At 43.4% G+C, this 19,715-nt stretch overlaps 1 protein-coding gene across 1 annotated transcript in view; it reads left to right on the top strand.

Annotated features, from left to right (window-relative positions):
- Positions 1-19,715, top strand: part of TBC1D8B (TBC1 domain family member 8B) — a 108,849-nt gene that overhangs the window by 80,802 nt on the left and 8,332 nt on the right. The window contains 7 exon segments of the mRNA XM_020967287.2: positions 1,314-1,443; positions 3,298-3,396; positions 5,090-5,158; positions 5,324-5,564; positions 9,078-9,143; positions 12,711-12,794; positions 14,003-14,059. Coding sequence (XP_020822946.1) covers positions 1,314-1,443; positions 3,298-3,396; positions 5,090-5,158; positions 5,324-5,564; positions 9,078-9,143; positions 12,711-12,794; positions 14,003-14,059 — 746 coding nt within the window.

Genomic DNA, 19,715 nt, shown 5'->3' on the forward strand with positions numbered 1-19,715 from the left:
TTCTGGTTCCAGGTCCAACACTATCTACTCTACCTCCAAAGCCATTGGGATTGTCTTAAGTATTGGTGACACACCTAGTATAATATGCTCACCACTTTTCTGGGCAGAGCTGGCAGATGGAAGACACAGATCCTGTTCTCTGGGAGCCTGTAGTAGAGGAAGTAGTTGGTGTTATTGTTATTATTGCAGCTAGGTGACTACCACAGTGCATAAGAGTGCTGTTTCTGGAGTCTGACTCATTTTCCTGAGTTCAGATCCCATGGCCTCAGTTATTTCTTAGCTGTGTGACCTTGGGCAAGTCATTTCACTCCATTTGCCTCAATTTCCTCATCTATAAAATTAGCTGGGAAAGGAAAGGGAAAACCAGTCTAGTATAACTCTGCCAAGAAAACCCCAAATGGGCTCTCAACAAGTTGGACATGAATAAAAATGACTCGACAACAACAAATAATTGCTACTTTTAAAGCCCTTTATCACCTGCTTCCCCCCAGCCCCCACCTCCTTTCCAGTCTTATGCCTTATTCCTCTCCACTGGTACTCTGAGATGACACCGGCCTCCTTGCTGTTTTTCCCATGAGACACTCCATCTCGACTCTGGACATTTTCAGTGGTGATCCCCCATGCCTGGAACCCTCCAGGCGTCTGCTTCCTGGCTTCCCTTCAAGTCTCTCACCTTCTGTAAGAAGCCTTTCCTAGGGGCAACTAGGTGGCACAGTTGCTAGAGCTCTGGCCTTGGAGTCAGCAGGACCTGAGTTCAACTCCAGCCTCAGACACATAACACTTACTAGCTGTGTGACCCTGGGCAAGTCACTTAACCCTGATTGCCTCACCAAAAAAAAAAAAAAAAAGAAAAAGAAGCCTTATCCTAGTCCTCCTTAATCTTCATGCCTTCTCTCTGAAATTGCCTGAAATAGCTTGTTTGGACAGAGTTCTTTGCATGTTGTTTCCCCCGTTAGAATGTGAGCTCCCTAAGGGCTGGGACCGATTTTTGCCTTTCTTTGTATGTCCAGCCCTTGCGGCCCTAGGAGAGACTTCACAATGCCCGTTGACTTGACATTGAGTGGTACAGACTAACAGGAGGCACAGACTTGGAGATGAGGAGGGCATGGGCTGGAGTGGCCAAGAAGAGAGTGTAGGGCACCCCAGGCAAGATTGACAGCCCGAGGCAGGAAAGAACATCTGCCCTCTATGAAGGTCGACTGCAACCAAGAGAAAGCTACTCTCCCAGAAGATGGCAACAACCAGGCGCCGTTTGCTGTGTTCTAATAATTTGTGGTTCCATGAACTTTGACACCAGTATTCCTTTTGACCAGGTTCTTCGACAATGTCACTAACAAGGACAGCCCATTGCCTTCCACTGTTCAACAGGGCTCATCTACAAGTGATGACAAAAGCCATCAGACTAAAGTGGACATTACAGATTTGATTAGAGAAGCAAATGAGGTGAGTTCTCACGTTTATACAGCATGTTGACAGCTTATTCCCTTTTTTGTTAACTAAATAATGCCTGGTAATCCTGGTGCCTAGCCCAAGGGCAGGTAAAGGAAATCATAATACAACTATCAAGGACATTTCAAACCTAACTTAATTTTAAAAAATGATGTTGACAAACTGGTAGCAGGTCCTATAACCCCTCTGGCCAAGTTCCCTTTTCTTTAAAGTGGAGTTATTTGTCTGTTTCTTTTTGTCCAAAGTCAATTAAGTTAATGCATTTAAACCATATTAAGTTACTGTAAAAGAAGGTAATAAAGGTAATAAATTACACCTTTCTAAGAGACTCCATGCATTTCATAAATATCCTTACACTTAATTTTAGGTGAGTAATAAACAGAATTCTCATCAGTAATTACATGGAGCAAAGCAAGAACTAGAAATGAGAAGCCAGGGATGTGCCCCTACGTGGCAGGATCCCCGGAACATGCTTTCCACATGCCTCTCACCTCCTCCCCATCCCTCCTAGCACCCCCTGCCTTACAGGTCTGTTTGCCAGGCTTCTCCCCTCCTTGCCATATACCAAAATCCACGGCTCTCTCTCCTGGGGTGAACTTTCATGGAATGGAGTATATATACCCCTTTCCCTTGGCCATAGGCCCTGGGCATACATAGTATGCCTGGGATCAATTGCATAATCCTCCTGTATAAGTAATAGTCAAAACGTTTAGCCCTTCCCTCTCTTTCTACAGCATACCCTGTAGATAAGGGGTTCTTAACCTAGGGCCCATTAACTTGTATTTTTAAAAAAGTAATTTAATAACTTTTTCAATAGAATTGGTTTCCTTTATAACCCTATGTAGTTTATTTAATGCACTTAAAAACATTGTTCTGAGGGAGAGTCCATCCAGAGGCTTCATCAACTACTGCCAAAGGAGGCCAGGATACACAAAAAGGAAGAGAACCCCTCCTCTGGAATGGCCTTCCCTCCATTGTGCTTCCTCACTGGATTTCAAAGCAGAGGAACCTAGTGCAAACCATGGACCTGTGTGACGTTGAGCCACCCATTTGACCTCCCCTATAAAATGAGGGGGTGTGAGGGGTACCCTCTAAGGGCTCTTTCCAGCCCTGAATCTCTGATCAGATCTGCTTTGGAGTCAGGAAAACCTGGACTCATTCTCACTGCTGAGGTCCAGTGGTCTCATCTGTAAAATGAGGCCTTGGACTTGAGGACCTACCTCTGAGGTTCCTTCCAGCTACAAATCTGTGATCCTAGATCCGTTCTTCTCAGATTCCTGCCATCTTTTGGTGCTCATTGAAACCTGACTTTCTCGCAGTGACACCACATTTCTTGGTTCCATCCTCAAAGCTGGCTGCTCCTTCTCTATCACCCCTATCACACAGGACCAGGAGGAGCCATTGGCATGCCCCTTACTCCCCATGGCCTCTTCCAGTTCCATTACTCTGTAGCCACCTCTCCTTTAAAGCTCATTCTAGTCTCTCCAGATCCATCTTGCTGCCATCTATGGCTCCTGAGGTCATTCTCCCTCCCCAGTATATTTAGTACATGGTTCCTTCAGATGCCCTGATCTCCCACTTCCTTAACCTCCACAACTTCACAACTTCAGTCTGCCCCAACCCTACACAAGAGAGCTCTTGCCTCAACACTCCAGCTTGGCCTACTCTTACCCTGTCACCTATCCTAGGTATCAGAATTCCTAGTTAGGCCATACTATGGCGAGAAAAATGGAACTTGGGGAAGTTGAAACTTAGGTAGGACTTGAGCAAAGGATTCAAAGCCTTTTGTCTCGATATTCAGTCCTTTGTAAAAGGCTGCCCAGAGAAATGCTGCCATTCTTCTTATAGAAATACGGTGATATTCGCTACGAGGATGTGTATAGTATGCGCCGGAGAAGTCGGCTGTATGTGATCCAGGTGCTTGAGGAAACCACAAAGCAGAATGTGGTAAGTGGGTGGAGGAAACAAAGCCACACAATGTGGCTCATTCTCTTTGGGCATCTTTTGAAGACAGTCATTCTGTGGGAGGAAAAATGAAAAGGACAAGAAGAGGAGCCCAGAGACTCACTGGGGCTTCAGAGACTGTCTTAAGAAATGATTTTTGGAGGAAATGAACTATTTGTCCCCTTCTGGCTATAGCGCAGGTTATTAGCAACCCTTTGTGTGTGATCTGGCTAGCACAGCTGTAGCTCAGGAAAGCTATAATGTAAGCATTCAAGGATGGCATTTGTATGGTGGGCTCTTCAATGAGACCCCGACTTAGTCATGCTGGCAAAGAAATGCCATTGTCTCAGAACTGAATGTTCTGAGCTGGACATGGTGGAACATGCAAGGCTGCTGGGGACTAAGCCAGTCAGATGTCCAGTCTGGCATCAATATGGTGAGCCCTGGGGTGGAAGCGGGGAGTGGACCACATTGTCTAGGTAGAGATGAGTCATGGCAGACTGGAAACAGAATAAGTCAAAGTTCTTATGCTGATCAGTAGTGGGATCAGGCCCATGAGTACCCATTACACGTCCAGCCTGGACCAGCTAAGGAGACCCATTCTTTAAAAAAACAGCCACACAATAACAACCAAAAAATCCCCTAAATGCTTTGAAGTTCTAATGACCAAACTTGGTCCCAAAGAAGAGATAGGAGAAGTGGGGGACCGAGAGTGTGGTGGTGCTTTGTTGTTTGCCTTTTGTTTTTGAAGAGGACAATGAACACTGCATATGATGTTGGACTTTTTCAGGATGTTGTTAAACCATTTCCCCCCCCCTTTTTTTTTTATTCTTATAAGAGATGGTTCTCTAGGAGGAGGTGGGAGAAGAGATACATTGGCAGTATAGGTGAGGTAAAAATAAAAGACAGTAATAAGATTTTTTCTTTAAAATCATTAGTTAATTAAACCCTTATTACAAAAAAAAGAAAAAAGCACTAAAATTGTTCTTGGTGGTGCAATTACTCCTACTAACTGACCTATATATAGTGCTTTAAAGTTAGTAAAATACTTTTCATCTATGATTTCCTTTGGGCCTCACATCACGTCTTGAGATGTCAGAGCTACAGGTATTATATCCCCATTTTTAGCAGTAAGAAAACTGAGGCTCAGAGAGGTTGACTTGCCCAGGGCAGAATTTGAACCCAGATGTTCCTAACTCCCAGCCTGGGCCTCTGTTCACTCTGCCATGCCGATGAGAAGTGTTTTTAAATGTACCCTTCATTCTCCATTTAATAATTTATAACCAAGAAAAATGTTCCGAAGATAGGGTCAGTTTATGATATTGCCAAGACTTACTTGCTTCAAGACCAAGTCCCTAGAGACTTTAGGGCACATTTCTACAGGTCCCAGGCCCAACATGCAGATAAATAATTCAGGGACTCCATTAGCTTTGTGCCCCCTTGTTTATGCTCTCATTTGGCCTAGCCTTCATGAAGTAGGATACAATTATACCATTTCTAAACTGTTTCCTGGAAGGTTCTGTTTTCTAGCCCAGATCTCCTATGGCCTTTGAAGTGTTTGGTGACGGGTCTCCTTGATGACTTTTAAAAATGGCCACCATTTGTAAGAGAGAGGTGCGTGTTGCCAGTGACCAGCACTACTGGCTTCTGAGCCGCTGGCCTCCTTCATCACTAATTTACCTCCATCTCTTTTAAGCTCCGGGTTGTATCACAGGATGTCAAATTCGGCCTTCGTGAATTAGAAGAGCTTTATGACATCTTTAAGGTAATGTTCACTCTCTAACCAGAAAATAATGCTCTCTTAGGCGAATTTTATCAGTGTCACAAGCTGCTTCTGCTTTAATGAAATATTCTCGCAATCTGATATTTTTAATGAGATCAAGTTCACTCACAATGTTTTCTGCTTCGATACCTTTCATTGTCTTGACAGAGAGAGCACTTTTTGTCTTGTTATTGGAATTTGACCAGCACTGCCTTGAGGCACCACAACCCCAGCTTACCATACTTGGAGCAGTATCAGATTGACTGCCAGCAATTCCGAATACTGTATCATCTTTTGAGCCCCTGGGCTTATTCTGCCAACCGGGACTGCTTGGCGCTCTGGACCTTCAGATTGCTGGATGAAAACTCCGACTGCCTTATCAACTTCAAAGAATTCTCCTGTGCATTTGGTAGGAGGACGTCAAAACTGGTTCTCTTTCTACCAAAAAAAAAAAAAAACAAAAAAACTAAAGGAATCATAGACTTGTAGGATAACCTGGGTGCAGATGACGATGATGATGATGATGATGATGATGATGATGATGATGATAACAGCCATAATAATCATAGTTAGCCTGTCTCCAGTGCCCTAAGGTTGGCCAAGTGTTTTACAAATATTATCTCATTTGATCTAGACACTTTAGTCTACGTTCCTTCCCATTTTAATGGCTTTTGACTGTTTTTTCTGGATTCTCAGAGGCACATTTAGAGGCCATAGAATCCCAGGGTTGGAAGGGTCCTCGCTGGCCATCTAGAGTTGGAAGGTGGCGCCTCAGACAGTAATCACATAGTCCAATCCTTGCCCAAAGCATAAATCCCAACAAGTGGTTATGCAGCCACTACTTAAAGACTTCCAGATGGGCAACTCACTTTCTCTTGGGGCAACCCATTCTATTTTGAAGGTGACTAATTATTAGGAAGTTCTTCCTTAGATTGAGCCGAAATCTGTCCCCCCTCTAACATCCATCCATTACCGGTTCTTCACTCTAGGACCAAACAGAAAAAAAAATCTAATCCATCTTCCACATGACAACCTTTTAAATACTTGAAGACAGCTCTTCACGTCGCTTCTGAGTTCCCCGTGTTAAACCTCCCTGCTTCCATTGGGTGATCCTCATATGATATAGACTCTAGGTCTTTCCCCAGTCAGGCTACCCTCCTCTGGACACTCTCCAACTGAAGACCTCTGGGCCCAGAATCTCTGCCTCTCTGTGCTGCCTAAGATCAGATTAGCTGCTGCCTCACACCACTTACTCACATTGAGCTTGCTGGCCACTACCTCCAGATCTTTTTCAGACGAATTTTTGTCTAGCTATATCTACCTCACCTTATCTGTACTTAGAAAGTTGATTTTGGGGAGCAAACATAATACTTTAAATTTATTCTTATGGAATTTCATCATTCCATCTTTTATGACTTTACCAATTTGATGGCTGTGAGGTGAAATCTCAGAGTTGTTTTCATTTGTTATTTCACTTGTTATTAGTGATTTTAAGCATTTTATCATATGGTGATTGATCATTTGAATTTCTTCTTCTGAAAATTGTTCAACCCTTTATCTAATGGCTCTTTGTGTGTGTGTGTATGTATGTTTATGTGTATATATAATATATAAGTGCATATACATACACATATATAATATATTTGTTTTAGTTCCCTAAACATCTTTTGAAGCAAAGATGACACACACACACCCGGTTGACAGCTTTTCTTGTTTAATGAACTACTTTTTTTTTTACTTTTTTTTTCAGTATTTTATTTTTCCAACAATTGCAACTTTTTTTTTGTGGCTAGTCAGTGGGGTTAAGTGACTTGCCCAGGGTCACACAGCTAATAAGTGTTAAGTGTCTGAGGCCGGATTTGAACTTGGATTCTCCTGACTCCAGGGCCAGTGCTCTATCCACTGCACCACGTAGCTGCCCCCTTAACATTCGTTTTTAAAACTTTCAGTTCCAAATTCTTTCCCTTCCTCCCTCCCTACCCTGCCTGTTGAGAAGGCAAGCAATTCATATAGGTTATACATGTGTAGTTGTGCAAAATGCTTCCATAATAGTCATGTTGTGAAAGAAAATATAGACAAGAAAAAAAATCAAGAAAAATAAAGTTAAAAAATAGTAAGCTTCAATCTGTATTCAGAGATCATCAGTTCTTTCTCTGGGGATGGATAGCATTTTTTTCATCCTAAGTCCTTCAAAGTTGTCTTGGATTGTTGTATTGCTGAGAATAGCTAAGTTATTCACAGCTGATCATCTTACAGTATCGCTATTAACTTTGTACATAGTACATTTCGCTTTGCATCAGCCCATGCAAGTCTTTCCAGGTTTTTCTGAGGGGATCCTGCTCATTGTTTCTTGTATTCCATCATAATCATATACCACAACTTGTTCAGCCATTCCCCAGTTGATGAGTATCCCCTCAATTTCTAATTCTTTGCTGTAAATATTTTTGTACGCATAGGTCCTTTTCCTTTTTGTTTTTTAATCTCTTTTGGGATACAGACCTGGCAGTGGTATTGGTAGGTCAAAGAGTATGCATGGTTTTATAGCCCTTTGGGCAGTTCCAAATTGCCCTCCAGAATGGTTGAATCAGTTCACAACTCCACCAACAGTGTATTAATGTCTCATTTTCCCCACATCCCCTCCAACATTTGTCATTTACCTTTTCTGTCCTATTAGCCAATCTATTAGGTATGCGGTAGTACCTTAGAATTGTTTTAATTTGCATTTCTCTACTCAATAGTGAGAGTATTTTTTCATATGACTGTAGATAGCTTTGATTACTTTGTCTGAAAACTGATCATATCTTTGATCATTTATCAGTTAGGGAATAGCTCTCATTTTTATAAATTTGACTCAGTTCTCTATATGTTTGAGAAATGAGGCCTTTATCAGAAAAACTTGCTTCAAAATTTTTTTCACTGTTACTATTGCTAACTATATTTCTCTCTGTCCTACTCCCCGCCTCATTTATTCTATTCTCTCTCTCCTTTCACCCTGTCCCTCCTCAAAAGTATTTTGCTTCTGACTACTGCCTCCCCCAATCTGCCCTCCATTCTATCACACACACACCTTCTCTTTTCCCCTTCTCCTCCTACTTCCCTGTAGGGTAAGATGGATAATGAACTACTTTTTAAAAAATACATTTTATTTATTTTGATCAACCAAGATCCACATTCTCTCCCCGCTCCCCTCTATTGAGAACCTAAGAAAAACAAAACCCATTACACACACGTATAGTCAATCAAAATGACTTTTTATGTTGTTCATGTCCACAAATATTTTGTTTCATTCTGCACTGCTGAGTCCTTCAGCTTTCTATCAGGAGGTGGAGGGCAAATTTCATCTCGAGTCCTCTGGCATCGTGTTTGGTCATTACGCTGATAAGTGTTCAGCACAGTAGTATTCCATCTCATTTATATACCATAACTTGTGTGGTTATGGGAGGAAGAGGCTCTTGCCGTATTCCCATAGTGACATGCACTGTTGCATTTCAGTGACCTGCTATGAAACTACATAAGCCAGACAAGTGGGGAGAGGGGCACAAGATGGTTGCACAGGCAACCAGCTAATCTCCCACTGTGCTGGGGCCTCACTGTTCTGCCCTGCTGTGGTAGCTCTCTGCCAGGGACCAGGCAGACTCCCAGAGGGCAATTCTCCTTTTTAACCAGGTATAAGGCCTTGCTCTAACAAAATTCAGTTTGGGGAGGGAAGCTAAGAGCATCTAAGGAAGCTCAGAGGGTTTGTCTCTTTGCTTCAACAACCAGAGGCTTCTGAATTATGGCCACTGGCTAATATTTGAAGCTTAATGAATTTTCTGGGCTGCTAGCATTGGCAAATTGTTTTCTGGGGTCATGTGCCATTGAAATGAATGCTTCAGGCCTTTTTAATTGCTTCTTTTTGTGTGTTTTTCTTTTCACTTGACAGATATCCTGTATAATGGAAGTTTTACTGAGAAGCTCAAGCTGCTTTTCAAACTGCATATTCCACCAGGTAAGACTTAGATAGTGACAGGTCTATAGAAGTAAGATCGATCCCATTTTCACAATTTGGACAGAAGAGGGCACTCCTCAGTGGAAATGCTCTCCTCCAATGCCAGGGACTTGGAGAGTCTTTGAGAGAGTTGCCTGGGGCACTGTGATCCTAGGGCCATAGATCTGGAGTTGGAAAGAATATTAAGGTCTGAGCTCTGGCCTTTTAGTCAGGAGGACCTGAGTTCAAATCTGACTTCAGACACTTGATACTTACTAGCTGTGTGACCCTAGGCAAGTCACTTAACCCTGATTGCCTCACAAAAAAAGAAAAAAAAATTTAAAAAAAAAGAATATTAGGGTCTTCTAATCCAAGTCCCTCATTTCATGGGAGAAGAAATTCAGGCCAGAGGAAGTTCAGTGACTTGCCCATGGGCACACACACATAGAGAGCTGGAAGGGACCTCCGAGGCCATCTGTTTGGTCTAATTGTCCTCATTTTACAGATGAGCAAACGAAAACCGAGGGAAGGCCTGAGGTCAGGTGGCTAGTATATCATATGTAGGATTTGAACATGGGGCTTCCTGCCACATTGTCTCTTGATCCGTACAGGAAAAGTTCCATTTGAACAGGTACCATTAGAATGACCAGATGAATATAAAAAGGCTGTCTCCATCTTTTTGTTTGTTTGTTTGTTTTTTGGGTTTTTTTGGTTGGGTAATGGGGGTTAAGTGACTTGCCTAGGGTCACACGGCTAGTAAGTGTTCTGTGTCTGAGGCCAGATTTTAACTCAGGTCTTCCTGAATCCAGGGCTGGTGCTCTATCCACTGTGCCACCTAGCTGCCCCAGGCTATCTCCATCTTGTGGCTTAAAGTTCATATTAATACTGTTTTGCTGATATTATCAATATTGTGAATTCTGCTGAATAATAATATCTAGTATTTATATAGCCCTATATACATATACATATACATATACATATACATATACATATATATGCTATTGCAACTGATCTTTGCAATAGCCCTGGGAGGGAGGTGTGATTATTGTCCCCATTTTACAGATGAGGAAACTGAGGCTTGGAGAAGGCATATGTCTTAGCCTAAGGTCACACAACCAGCAAGCAGTAGAGCTAGGATATGAATTTGGGCCTAGTGCCCTTTCTACTCTGCTACCTGCACCAGCATTTAAAAAAAAAACTCATCCTATTTTGATCATCTTTCAGTTTGAACACTGAATTGCATTGCAATTCAACCAGAATAGAAGATGGTATCCATTTGGCACGCTGGGTTTATGAACAGTATTATCCGAGGCAGTCAGTGCCATGTTATATACTCTTTGAAAACACCTGAACAAATCCGAAATGAGAAAGCCCCCACCATGTGCCATGGTGCTCTAGCAACTGGAAGTGATGGGCTTTCACGAGAGTGATCAAAAACAGTGCTCCCTAGAAACTCCAGCCTCCTGACAAACCACTTCCGAAAAGCTTTGACCTGCATAATTAGTTTTCTCAGCTCTGGCATCAGTGGTATGGTTATCCTTCCCAATCTTTTTTTAATAAAAAGACCTGCTGTGTAAACACGCACCCTCATTCAGCATTCATTGTCATTTTCAGAGGCCTGCTTTACTCAGCTTTATTTCAGAAGAGTCATTGATGGAGTGGCAGAAGGAACTGCAGAGGCCATCTAGTGGAACTGCAGAGGCCATCTAATGGAACCAGCACATTTTACAGACAAGGGAAAACCAAGGCCTGGCAAAGGCTACCCCAGGTCACCCAGAGGATCCTAGCTCTAGAGCTAGAAGGGATCCCAGAAGCTATCTAGAAAAACCCTCTCATTTTACAGAGGAGGAAACTGAGGCTAGGGAGGAATAGATAGCTATATAAGTATTAGAAATAGAATTTGAATCCAGGTCCTCTGATTCCAGGAAGCCAGGTGGCACTGCAGTGGATAGAGCACTGGGCCTGGAGTCAGGAAGGCTCATCTTCCCGAGTTCAAATCTGGCCTCAGACACTTCTTAGCTGTGTGACCTTGGGCAACTCACTTCACCCTGTTTGTCTCAGTTTTCTTATCTGGAAAGTGAGCTGGAGAAGGAAATGGCAAACCACTCCAGTATCTTTACCAAGAAAACCCCAAATGGGTCCACGCAGAGTTGGACAGGGCTGAAAAATGACTGAACATCAACCTCTGAGTCTAGAGACAATTCTCTTTCCACTGTGCCAGCTGATAATGCTTTTCTTTTCCAACATTAGGCCAATATTATGTTCCTCAGTTTAGTTGTTAAGGGAGACTGTGAGTGACTTAGTCTAAGGTAGTGTTTTTAGAACCCTCCATTGACATTTGTCACATACTTCAGCGGGTACTATTTCATGGGCACTTGCAAAGACAGTCCCTGCTTTGCTTTGGGGCTTTGTGGGACTGAATATGGCCTGGTTCCTGCTGGCATTTGGGCATTTCTACATTTCCTCACAGTATCTCTTTCTTTCTTCTAACATGAACTGGCTGTGCCACTACCTTGGCAGAGACAGGTGGTAGTGCTAGTGACCTTGGGCAAGTGACCTGATCTTCTCTGGGCCTCAATTTCTTGGCCTGTAAAGGGGAAGGCTAGACCAGATGACCTCCCAAGATTCCTCCCAGTTCTAGATCAAGGATTCTGTGAGTAAACATGGACAAATCACTTCACGTCTCTGGACCTCAGATTTCTGCTGTGAAAAAGAGAGGAGATTAAACTCTACATCCTTATGAGGTCCCTTCTAGCTGTAGATTGATCTAGGATCCTATGGGTGATTTCCCCTCCCTGGGCTCCATTTTCCTCCTATGCAAAAGGAGGGGGTTGGACTAGTCAGCCTATGAGGACCTTTTCAGTTCTAGATCGACCTAGAATCCTCTGATTTCTCCTCTCCAAGCCTCAGTTTCTTCCCTGTAAAAAGAAGGGGTTAGGGGGCAGCTAGGTGGTGCAGTGGATAGAGCACCAGCCCTGGATTCAGGAGGACCTGAGTTCAAATCCAGCCTCAGACACATAACACTAGCTGTGTGACCCTGGGCAAGTCATTTAACCCTATTGCCCTAACCAAAAGAAGAAGACCAATAAGAAGGAGGAGGAGGAGGAGGAGGAGAAGAAGAAGAAGTAGTAGTAGTAGTAGTAGTAGTAGTAGTAGTAGTAGTAGTAGTAGGACTGGTTACCAAAGAGGTGGGAGACCTGTGGCCTCAAGGCCACATATGGCCCTCCAGGTCCTTAGGTGCAGCCCTTTGACTGAATCCAAACTTCACAGAACAACTCCCCTTAATAGGATGTGTTCTATAAAACTTGGACTCAGTCAAAAGACTGCCCTTGAGATTTGCCTATGAGGACCTTTTCAGTTATAGAACCACCTAGAATCCTCTGTAATTTCCCCTCCCGAGCCTCAGTCTCCTCCTCCATTAAAGGAGGGGATTGGACCAGCTGACCTCAGAGGTCCTTCCTTCCAGCTCTAGACCTGAGAGCCTTTATTTACCCAGAGGTATAGAGCACTAACTCTCTCATCCCATGCTCCCTTCTGATTGTGCTTTTCACCACGAATCCCATGTGACTTGGGTTGTCTCTTTTCCAGCTTTTACTGAAGTGGAGTCTGTGAGCCCTTCAAAAGGAGATCAGCTTTCTGAGGATGAACTTCTCCGCTTTAGCCAGTTCCACGGTAAATGGGCATTCCAAATTTTAGTCCCTCTGACAGCAGTCAGTCAGGCTTGGAGGCTGTCTCGACACCAGGGCTCTACCCATAGGCGAGCAGGACAACCTTGGTTGTCAAGCGTCTTCCCCTTCATGTACAGCCCATGATTCTAGGCATCTGGGTCTCACTAAATCTTTGACTGATTTCCTGAAATACAAGGCTTTGTCCAGTAAACTGAGCTATCTGGAAAATTAGGCAGAAAATGCTTTTGGTAAAAAAGTATTTGTCCTTTGTTTTGCTTGACTATACATATTTATTATAAAGGTTTTGTTTGTTTTTTTTCTTTTTCAGTGACCAAGATGGGGGGGGGGGCAGAGAGAAGGCAGATTTTTGTTAATTGAAAAGAATATATTTAAAAATATATTCATTGCCTTTCTCAACTTTAGTATACTATATCTAGTACATGGGATGATCGAGGATCAGTTAGTCAACAAACATCTATTAAGGGCCTACTATATGCCAGGTATAAGGGCTAAGGATAGAATGAAAAGTAAAAAGACAGTCTGCCTGCCCTCAAGGTGCTCACCATCTCATCTTTGTGTGTCTCATATGGGTCATTGTGAATCTGAATTTTCATTATATTGGTTGAGAAGGCAGCATGGTGGAGTAGATGACTGGAAGACCCAGGTTCTAGTCCATCTTCAACCACATCCTGACTCTGTGACCCTAGGAAACTTACCTCACTTCTCAACTCCCCAGGAAACTCTCTAAGAGCAGGTGCCCATCTGCATTGACAGAGGGAATTTCCTCCCTGGCAGTTAACTACACCAATGAGATCACAAGTCTGGTCCAAAATAAAATGGTAGATGAGACTGGATTGAATATGTAGTGGCCCCAGGAGTCTCCTTAAAATCTAGGCCTTTTGGTTTGCTTTTTAATTAACTCCCTGATAGAAGTGTTTTGCCTTCTCCTTTGATTTATTCTCCTAAAACCTAGGCACCCAGTGAGATGGGGCAGTAGGCCCAGTTAGCCAGTGACATTACTATAGGACGCCAAAGCTCTTGCCTGGTTTTTTTGTCACAATATCAGGCAACTTCAGCCAAAATTGGACCCCTAGCGGAAGAAAGTGAGCCATGCTGATTGCTTTGCATATGACAAAGCTGGGGTTTTTACCTTCTAAAAGGATTTAGTTAAACCAAGGAGTTTGAAGGATGTCATGTGTTCTCTTCCTCTAGTTTCCTTATCTGCACACGGACAGGAAGTAGGATCAGCAAAAGGCAGCCCAGAGAAAGGTAACAAATGAGCCTTTGGGAGTTCACTTAATTATGGTGCTGTGTACCAAAATTGCAGCAGCAACAACTACTATTGCCTATTCTGAAGCATCTGTTACTAGTCAGTGTGGAGACTCGATCAGTTGGTACAGACTGTAGTCCCTCTATGTTATCTCCTCCTGCAAGACTTCCCTGATACAGTGGAAAGAACATTGATAAGGGAGGCCTGGGCTTGAGGGTCACATCCTACCTCTGATACTTCCTGCCTAGGTGACCTGGGCCAAAGCATTTCCCCTTCCTAGGCTTCCATTTTCTCAACCATAGGATGATGGAATTGGACTGCCTAGCCTCTGTGGTCTCTTATACCTCTAGATCTAGGATCCCAGAATTCCTCCCTGAGGGACCTCCTTAACAAGCTGGAGGTCATCTTCTTGCCCTTTTTGTATTTCTTGGACATGCATGAAAAAAAGTCAATTTCACTCATTTGTTTTCAGACATTCTTTAAGTTCGAGAACTTCTTGTATATATTTTGCTTTTGCAGTTTATTTTACTACTTCACTAAATATTGGAGTTTCTTGATGGGAGTAAAACATACTGTAGTCAAAAGACCCACATTATTTTAAAATGCAAATTCCAAGTGGTTTCTGGCCAACTAATGATAAAGTGGGGAGGGCTATTTAAGTCTTCACAAATTTCTGAAATGCATCTTGGGCTTCTTACTCATTTGCCTAAAGATTCTGAATATTTATTAGTAAATTCACACCAGTAATATCCTGTTCAATCTATTTTGAAAAGAAATGCATTGCACTGCATTTGGTAAAGCACTCCAAGCCACTGTAATGTTCTTGTATTGAGAACATCTGGAGAAATTGTGCATGAAACACCTCATTGTGAGGCAGGCATTTCCAGACTACCAGATCATTGAAAATGTCAGTTTCTTCTCTCCCATGCCCCAAAGTTGGTTTAAATAGAAATAGAGGACGGACTACAGAGGGAGGCAGCAGGAGACTGTGCCTTCACTTGCCCCTGCTATTCCCCTCTTGCTCTTTCTTTTTCCACCTTGTCATGCCCAGACTCCTAGAAAGAATGTCTATCCTCACTGCCTCTCCTTCCTCACCACCCACTCACTTCTCAACCCCTTTGCAATCATTTGACTTCCAGTCCCACCCCTCAACTGAAACTGTTGTCTCTAAGGTTACCAATGATCTCTCTCTCTCTCTCTTTTTTTTTTTTTGGCTAGGCAATGGGATGAAGTGACTTGCCCAGGGTCACACAGTAAGTGTTATGTGCCTGAGGCCAGATTTGAACTCAGGTCCTCCTGAATCCAGGGCCAGTGCTCTATCCACTGCGCCACCTAGCTGCCCCCACAATGATCTCTTAAACACCAAACCCTGTGCTCTTTTCTCAGTCTTTCTCTTCTTTGACTTCTTTTTAAGTTTGGATACTGCTGATCATCCCTTTCACCAGGCACTCTTCTCCCTTGGTATTATAGCCAAGACAGCAGTCTGGTGCTGTATGTTTAGAATTGGAATGAAATGAAACTCATAAACTATCTAACAGTTAACAACAACAACAAAAAAAAAAAAGGGTTTATGTAGCCATAACATGAAAAGAAAACTGAAGGATACATCATCGATTCAGCTGAGCATAGCTTCCTTGCCTCTGTGTTGGCCATGCTGGTCTAATGGTCAAAAGCCCGAGGAAGGACTGACTCCTCATGAGCTGGCTCTTGTACTTAAACTAGTGGGGAGCAGCAACCATGGGTGGCCTAGCCTGAGTCTGCTGAACCAACTAAGCCTGGAGGTTTTCAGTACCTTTTATTTATTTTTTAGGCAATTGACTTGCCCGGGTCACACAGCTAGTAAGTGTCAAGTGTTTGGTCTGAGGCCAGATTTGAACTCAGGTCCTCCTGACTTCAGGGCTGGTGCTCTATCCACTGTGCCGTTTTCAGTACTTTTAGAGAATAGTGAGTCTATCCTCTGTGGCAAGTACTGTTCCTGCCACACTTGGATTCAATGATACTTTTATCTCTTCGTTCTTCTCCTGCCCGTGTGCTCCTTATAGTCCCCTTTGCTGCCTCATCACCCACCTCCTGCCCAGCTGGCCTTTGTCTGGAGCTCCTTTCTCTTCTGTCTCCACACTCCCTTGGTGATCTGAGCAGCTTACATAGGTTCAAAGTATCTTTTTCTCTGCAGATGCCTCCAGAGATTAGTCCAACCTTAACTTCTAAATTTTTAACTTTGAAACTTTAGTCTTCTGAACTCCAGCCTCATCTAATTAATTAACTGCTGGATATTTCCTCGTGGATGTTATCCTGTAAGCATCTCAAGCTCAGTCTGAGCAAAATGGAACTTAGGAGCTTCCTCCGCTAAACCTGCTCCTTTCACTTACTGCCTTTTTTCCACTGAGGACACTACCACTTCCTAGTCACCGAAGTTTGGACCCCACCACTGTCCATCCCTCTTTGGTAGTCAGGTACAACTTCTCTCAGATCTGTGGCCTTCTAGTTCAGGCTCTCATGTCACTTGAACTATTACAATAGTCTCCCAACTGATTTACCCATTTCTAACCTCTCTGATCTCCCATACATCCCATCCACAGTTGCCAAAAGAACCTTCCTAAGATGTAATTCTGCACGTCACCCCCTGCTCAAAAACCTTTCATGGTTCCCCATTACTTCTAGGATAAAATACAAGCTCCTTTTACTCAGGCCCTCCACAATCTGGTTCCCACCCAGAACCATACCTAGGCTAGGGCAAATGGAACTTTGTCCAGGCATGGCTGAATTTAGAGACTGTCAGATTGATGTCAAAAGTGGCTAGAGCAGAATGACTTTGAGGCCCAAGAGGATGAAATGGGAGGGAGGGAGGGGATAGGACAGCCAAGGCTTTGGACTCCTCTAGTCCAAGAGTGCCTTCCCCATGGGTACAGGCCCTTTCTCCTGGTGGACAGATCTCCCTAAGGGCAATAGGAGGAGATAGGTGCCTGAGGCTGTGTACAGACCCTGGGGTGGGAGAGAATCTAAGTTTGGCTCTCACAAGGCGCACACACACAGGGCAGATAAGACTACTTGTGCTCCTCCTGGGTCAGGTTTCCCACTCCAACTACCTTCATGTCTTGGGGGAGGGTCTTGGGCCTTTGCCAACCCAAGCCTGGCATAGGGCCTTACCCAGTATCACCATGAAAAGGAAAAGATGGGTGTCCAGGGTCACAAGAACATGCTGACAGGTATTGTGATGACAGAGGAGTCAGGTGGGTAAAAAAGGATGTTGATCCTTCTGCCCCACCCCACCCCCAACCTGCCTTCCTAGATAGCCATGCATGCCTAGCTAGCACCTAGTTAGGAAGAGTAGTTAAAATAATAAGGTTTCTCCTATTCTGTTCTTACGTTTCACAACTAAACTTTTAGTAAAATTTCTTCACACTCCTTGTCTTCACTTCTCCTCCTACTCATTTCTCAATCCCTTGCAGTCTGGTTATTGTTTGTTTTTACACTACAGACATTTGTGAAAATGGCTCCCCCAGCCTCCCACAGGATCGAACCCTCCCTTGTAATGAAGAAAAATATTTAAGGAAAAACACACAATATTGTGAACTCGTATGATGCTCTAGCCCAGAGATGTCCCACTCAAGTAGAAACAAGGGCCACTAATCTGTACATAAAGGTCCCTATAGGCGGCAGATTGACTTAGTTTAAAATGTAATGCTATCTATGTTTTATTGTCTTTTTATTTATTTTGTTAAATATTTCCAACTATATCAGTAATACATATAGAGTCATGTGACCTGTGGGCTGTGTGTTTGACTCCTGAGCTGTGTATAGCACTCTGCCCTACTATTCCTCCACTTCTCTGCTGAGAGGAGGAAGATATATTTCATTATCTGTTCCCTAGAATCATGATTGGTTTTTTAGTTACTCAGGTTAGCTCCTTTTACTGATCTTTTCATCAGTGTTGTTGTTGTTGTCCTTGTTAAGAAGAGTAGCCCAGAATAAGCTAAAGGTTTTAAACGTTGCGAGGGACAGCCAAAATATGCCTTCCATTTTCAGGGGTTTTAGGCTTCATTATATTCTGGGAAAGATGAATAGCTTTTATAAGCTCTGGAAGGCCTTATCACAATTCTCACTCCCACTTAGGTCTGTTCCACCAGAGCAAGATTGCTGGCTACCTCCCCCTCAGGTTTCTAGGGAACCCCCTGTAAGGTTAGTAGGGCTCTTCAAATGCTATTGGCTTGAGCCCCCATTCCAATGTGTTTTCCCTATTATCAATGACCACTTACATTTAGTATCTCTTTTGTATCATTGATTGATTCCAGCAATTAGTGGCCCAGTATCATTTAACATAAATTAGCTTTTACAAAGAGATATTTAATGATAAGATATGGCAAAAAAACGGAAGTACAAAACATCCCCCTCCCCTAGTAGGGGGACTGTACTCTCTCCTCTACTGGTCCCTGAGTAGAGCAGGTTCAAATTTAAAGTGTTTGCTACAAAGCATTTACCTCACCAAGGTGACTTCCAAATGTGCCATAGTCAACAAAGTTGATCTAGAAAACAGTGTCTTAGCTGCTACATTCAAGTCACTGCTGGGGCTGGCTCTCATAAGCTTACCAGGTTTGGCTATCTGAAAACTCTGAAATGGACTCCTGGCACTGTCCTTCTCACAGCTCCCTCTTCTGACCCTTTGAAGTTCATAGGGTTGTATCGTAGGCCATGTGGCGTCCGATATTCTTTCAACTGAGGCAGGAAAGAAGAGAAATGTCAGGGACAGAAGCGATGGCCAGGCTATGTGCCCATGACTTCATGTTGACCTGGTTGGGGAGAATAAGACATTGCTTACCTGTCTCCTCTTCTTCCTCTCCTCTTACCCTCTCCTTTCCCTCCCTTTCTCTCCCTCTCTCCCTCCATCCTACCTGGAGACTTACAAGAATCTTTGCCTCCTTACTAGAATGAAGCCAGGCAGGAAAAGGAAGAGAGAGTTTGCTTTGGCTGGTTAGTACCTTTTAAATGCATGCTTAGTTCTGTCTCAGAAGCCAATCAGATGGCTGTTTCTTACCACGTGGTTAGTGAACTGGAAACAGTCACAGAATAACCACATATGTTCTCAAGTGAAACACTGGGCCCTTCCATTCCACTTTGTCAGGAACTTCCTGAAGCCAGCTTACCAAATGTGCATTTTCCCAGGACTGACCCCTCATTGGCCAATCTCCCTTTACAGAAGGAAGGACAAGGAAGAAGGAGGTCCACCCCTGGAAGTAGAGGGGATGATGGACAACGGACAGAAAGCAGAGTTATTCAACTGCTCTTTTGCCTGTAACTCCTCTTGGCAAGGAGACTGATCTACAAGCTAGAAAGGGTTGAGGGAGTTGGAGCTAGTAAGAAAGTACCTACCAAGTGTTATTGAAGTCCAGCCCCCTGGTCTAGAAAAATTACCCTTGTAAGTGCTGAAGAAGCATGTAGAGAGGATTCCCAAACCATTATTGATCATCTTTGTGGTTTTCTGTTATTATGATTATTTTGCTTTTTGATGAAGCGATCAGGGCTAAATGACTTGCCCAAGGTCACACAGCTAGTAAGTGTTAAGTGTCTGAGGCTGGATTTGAACTCGGGTCCTTCTGACTCCAAGGCCAGAGCTGTATTCACTGCACCACCTAGTTGCCCTTCTTTGTGGTTTTCTGA

The sequence above is a fragment of the Phascolarctos cinereus genome, unplaced genomic scaffold (assembly GCF_003287225.1).
Source record: "Phascolarctos cinereus isolate Bilbo 61053 unplaced genomic scaffold, phaCin_HiC Scaffold_8;HRSCAF=390, whole genome shotgun sequence".
Classification (NCBI taxonomy): domain Eukaryota; kingdom Metazoa; phylum Chordata; class Mammalia; order Diprotodontia; family Phascolarctidae; genus Phascolarctos; species Phascolarctos cinereus.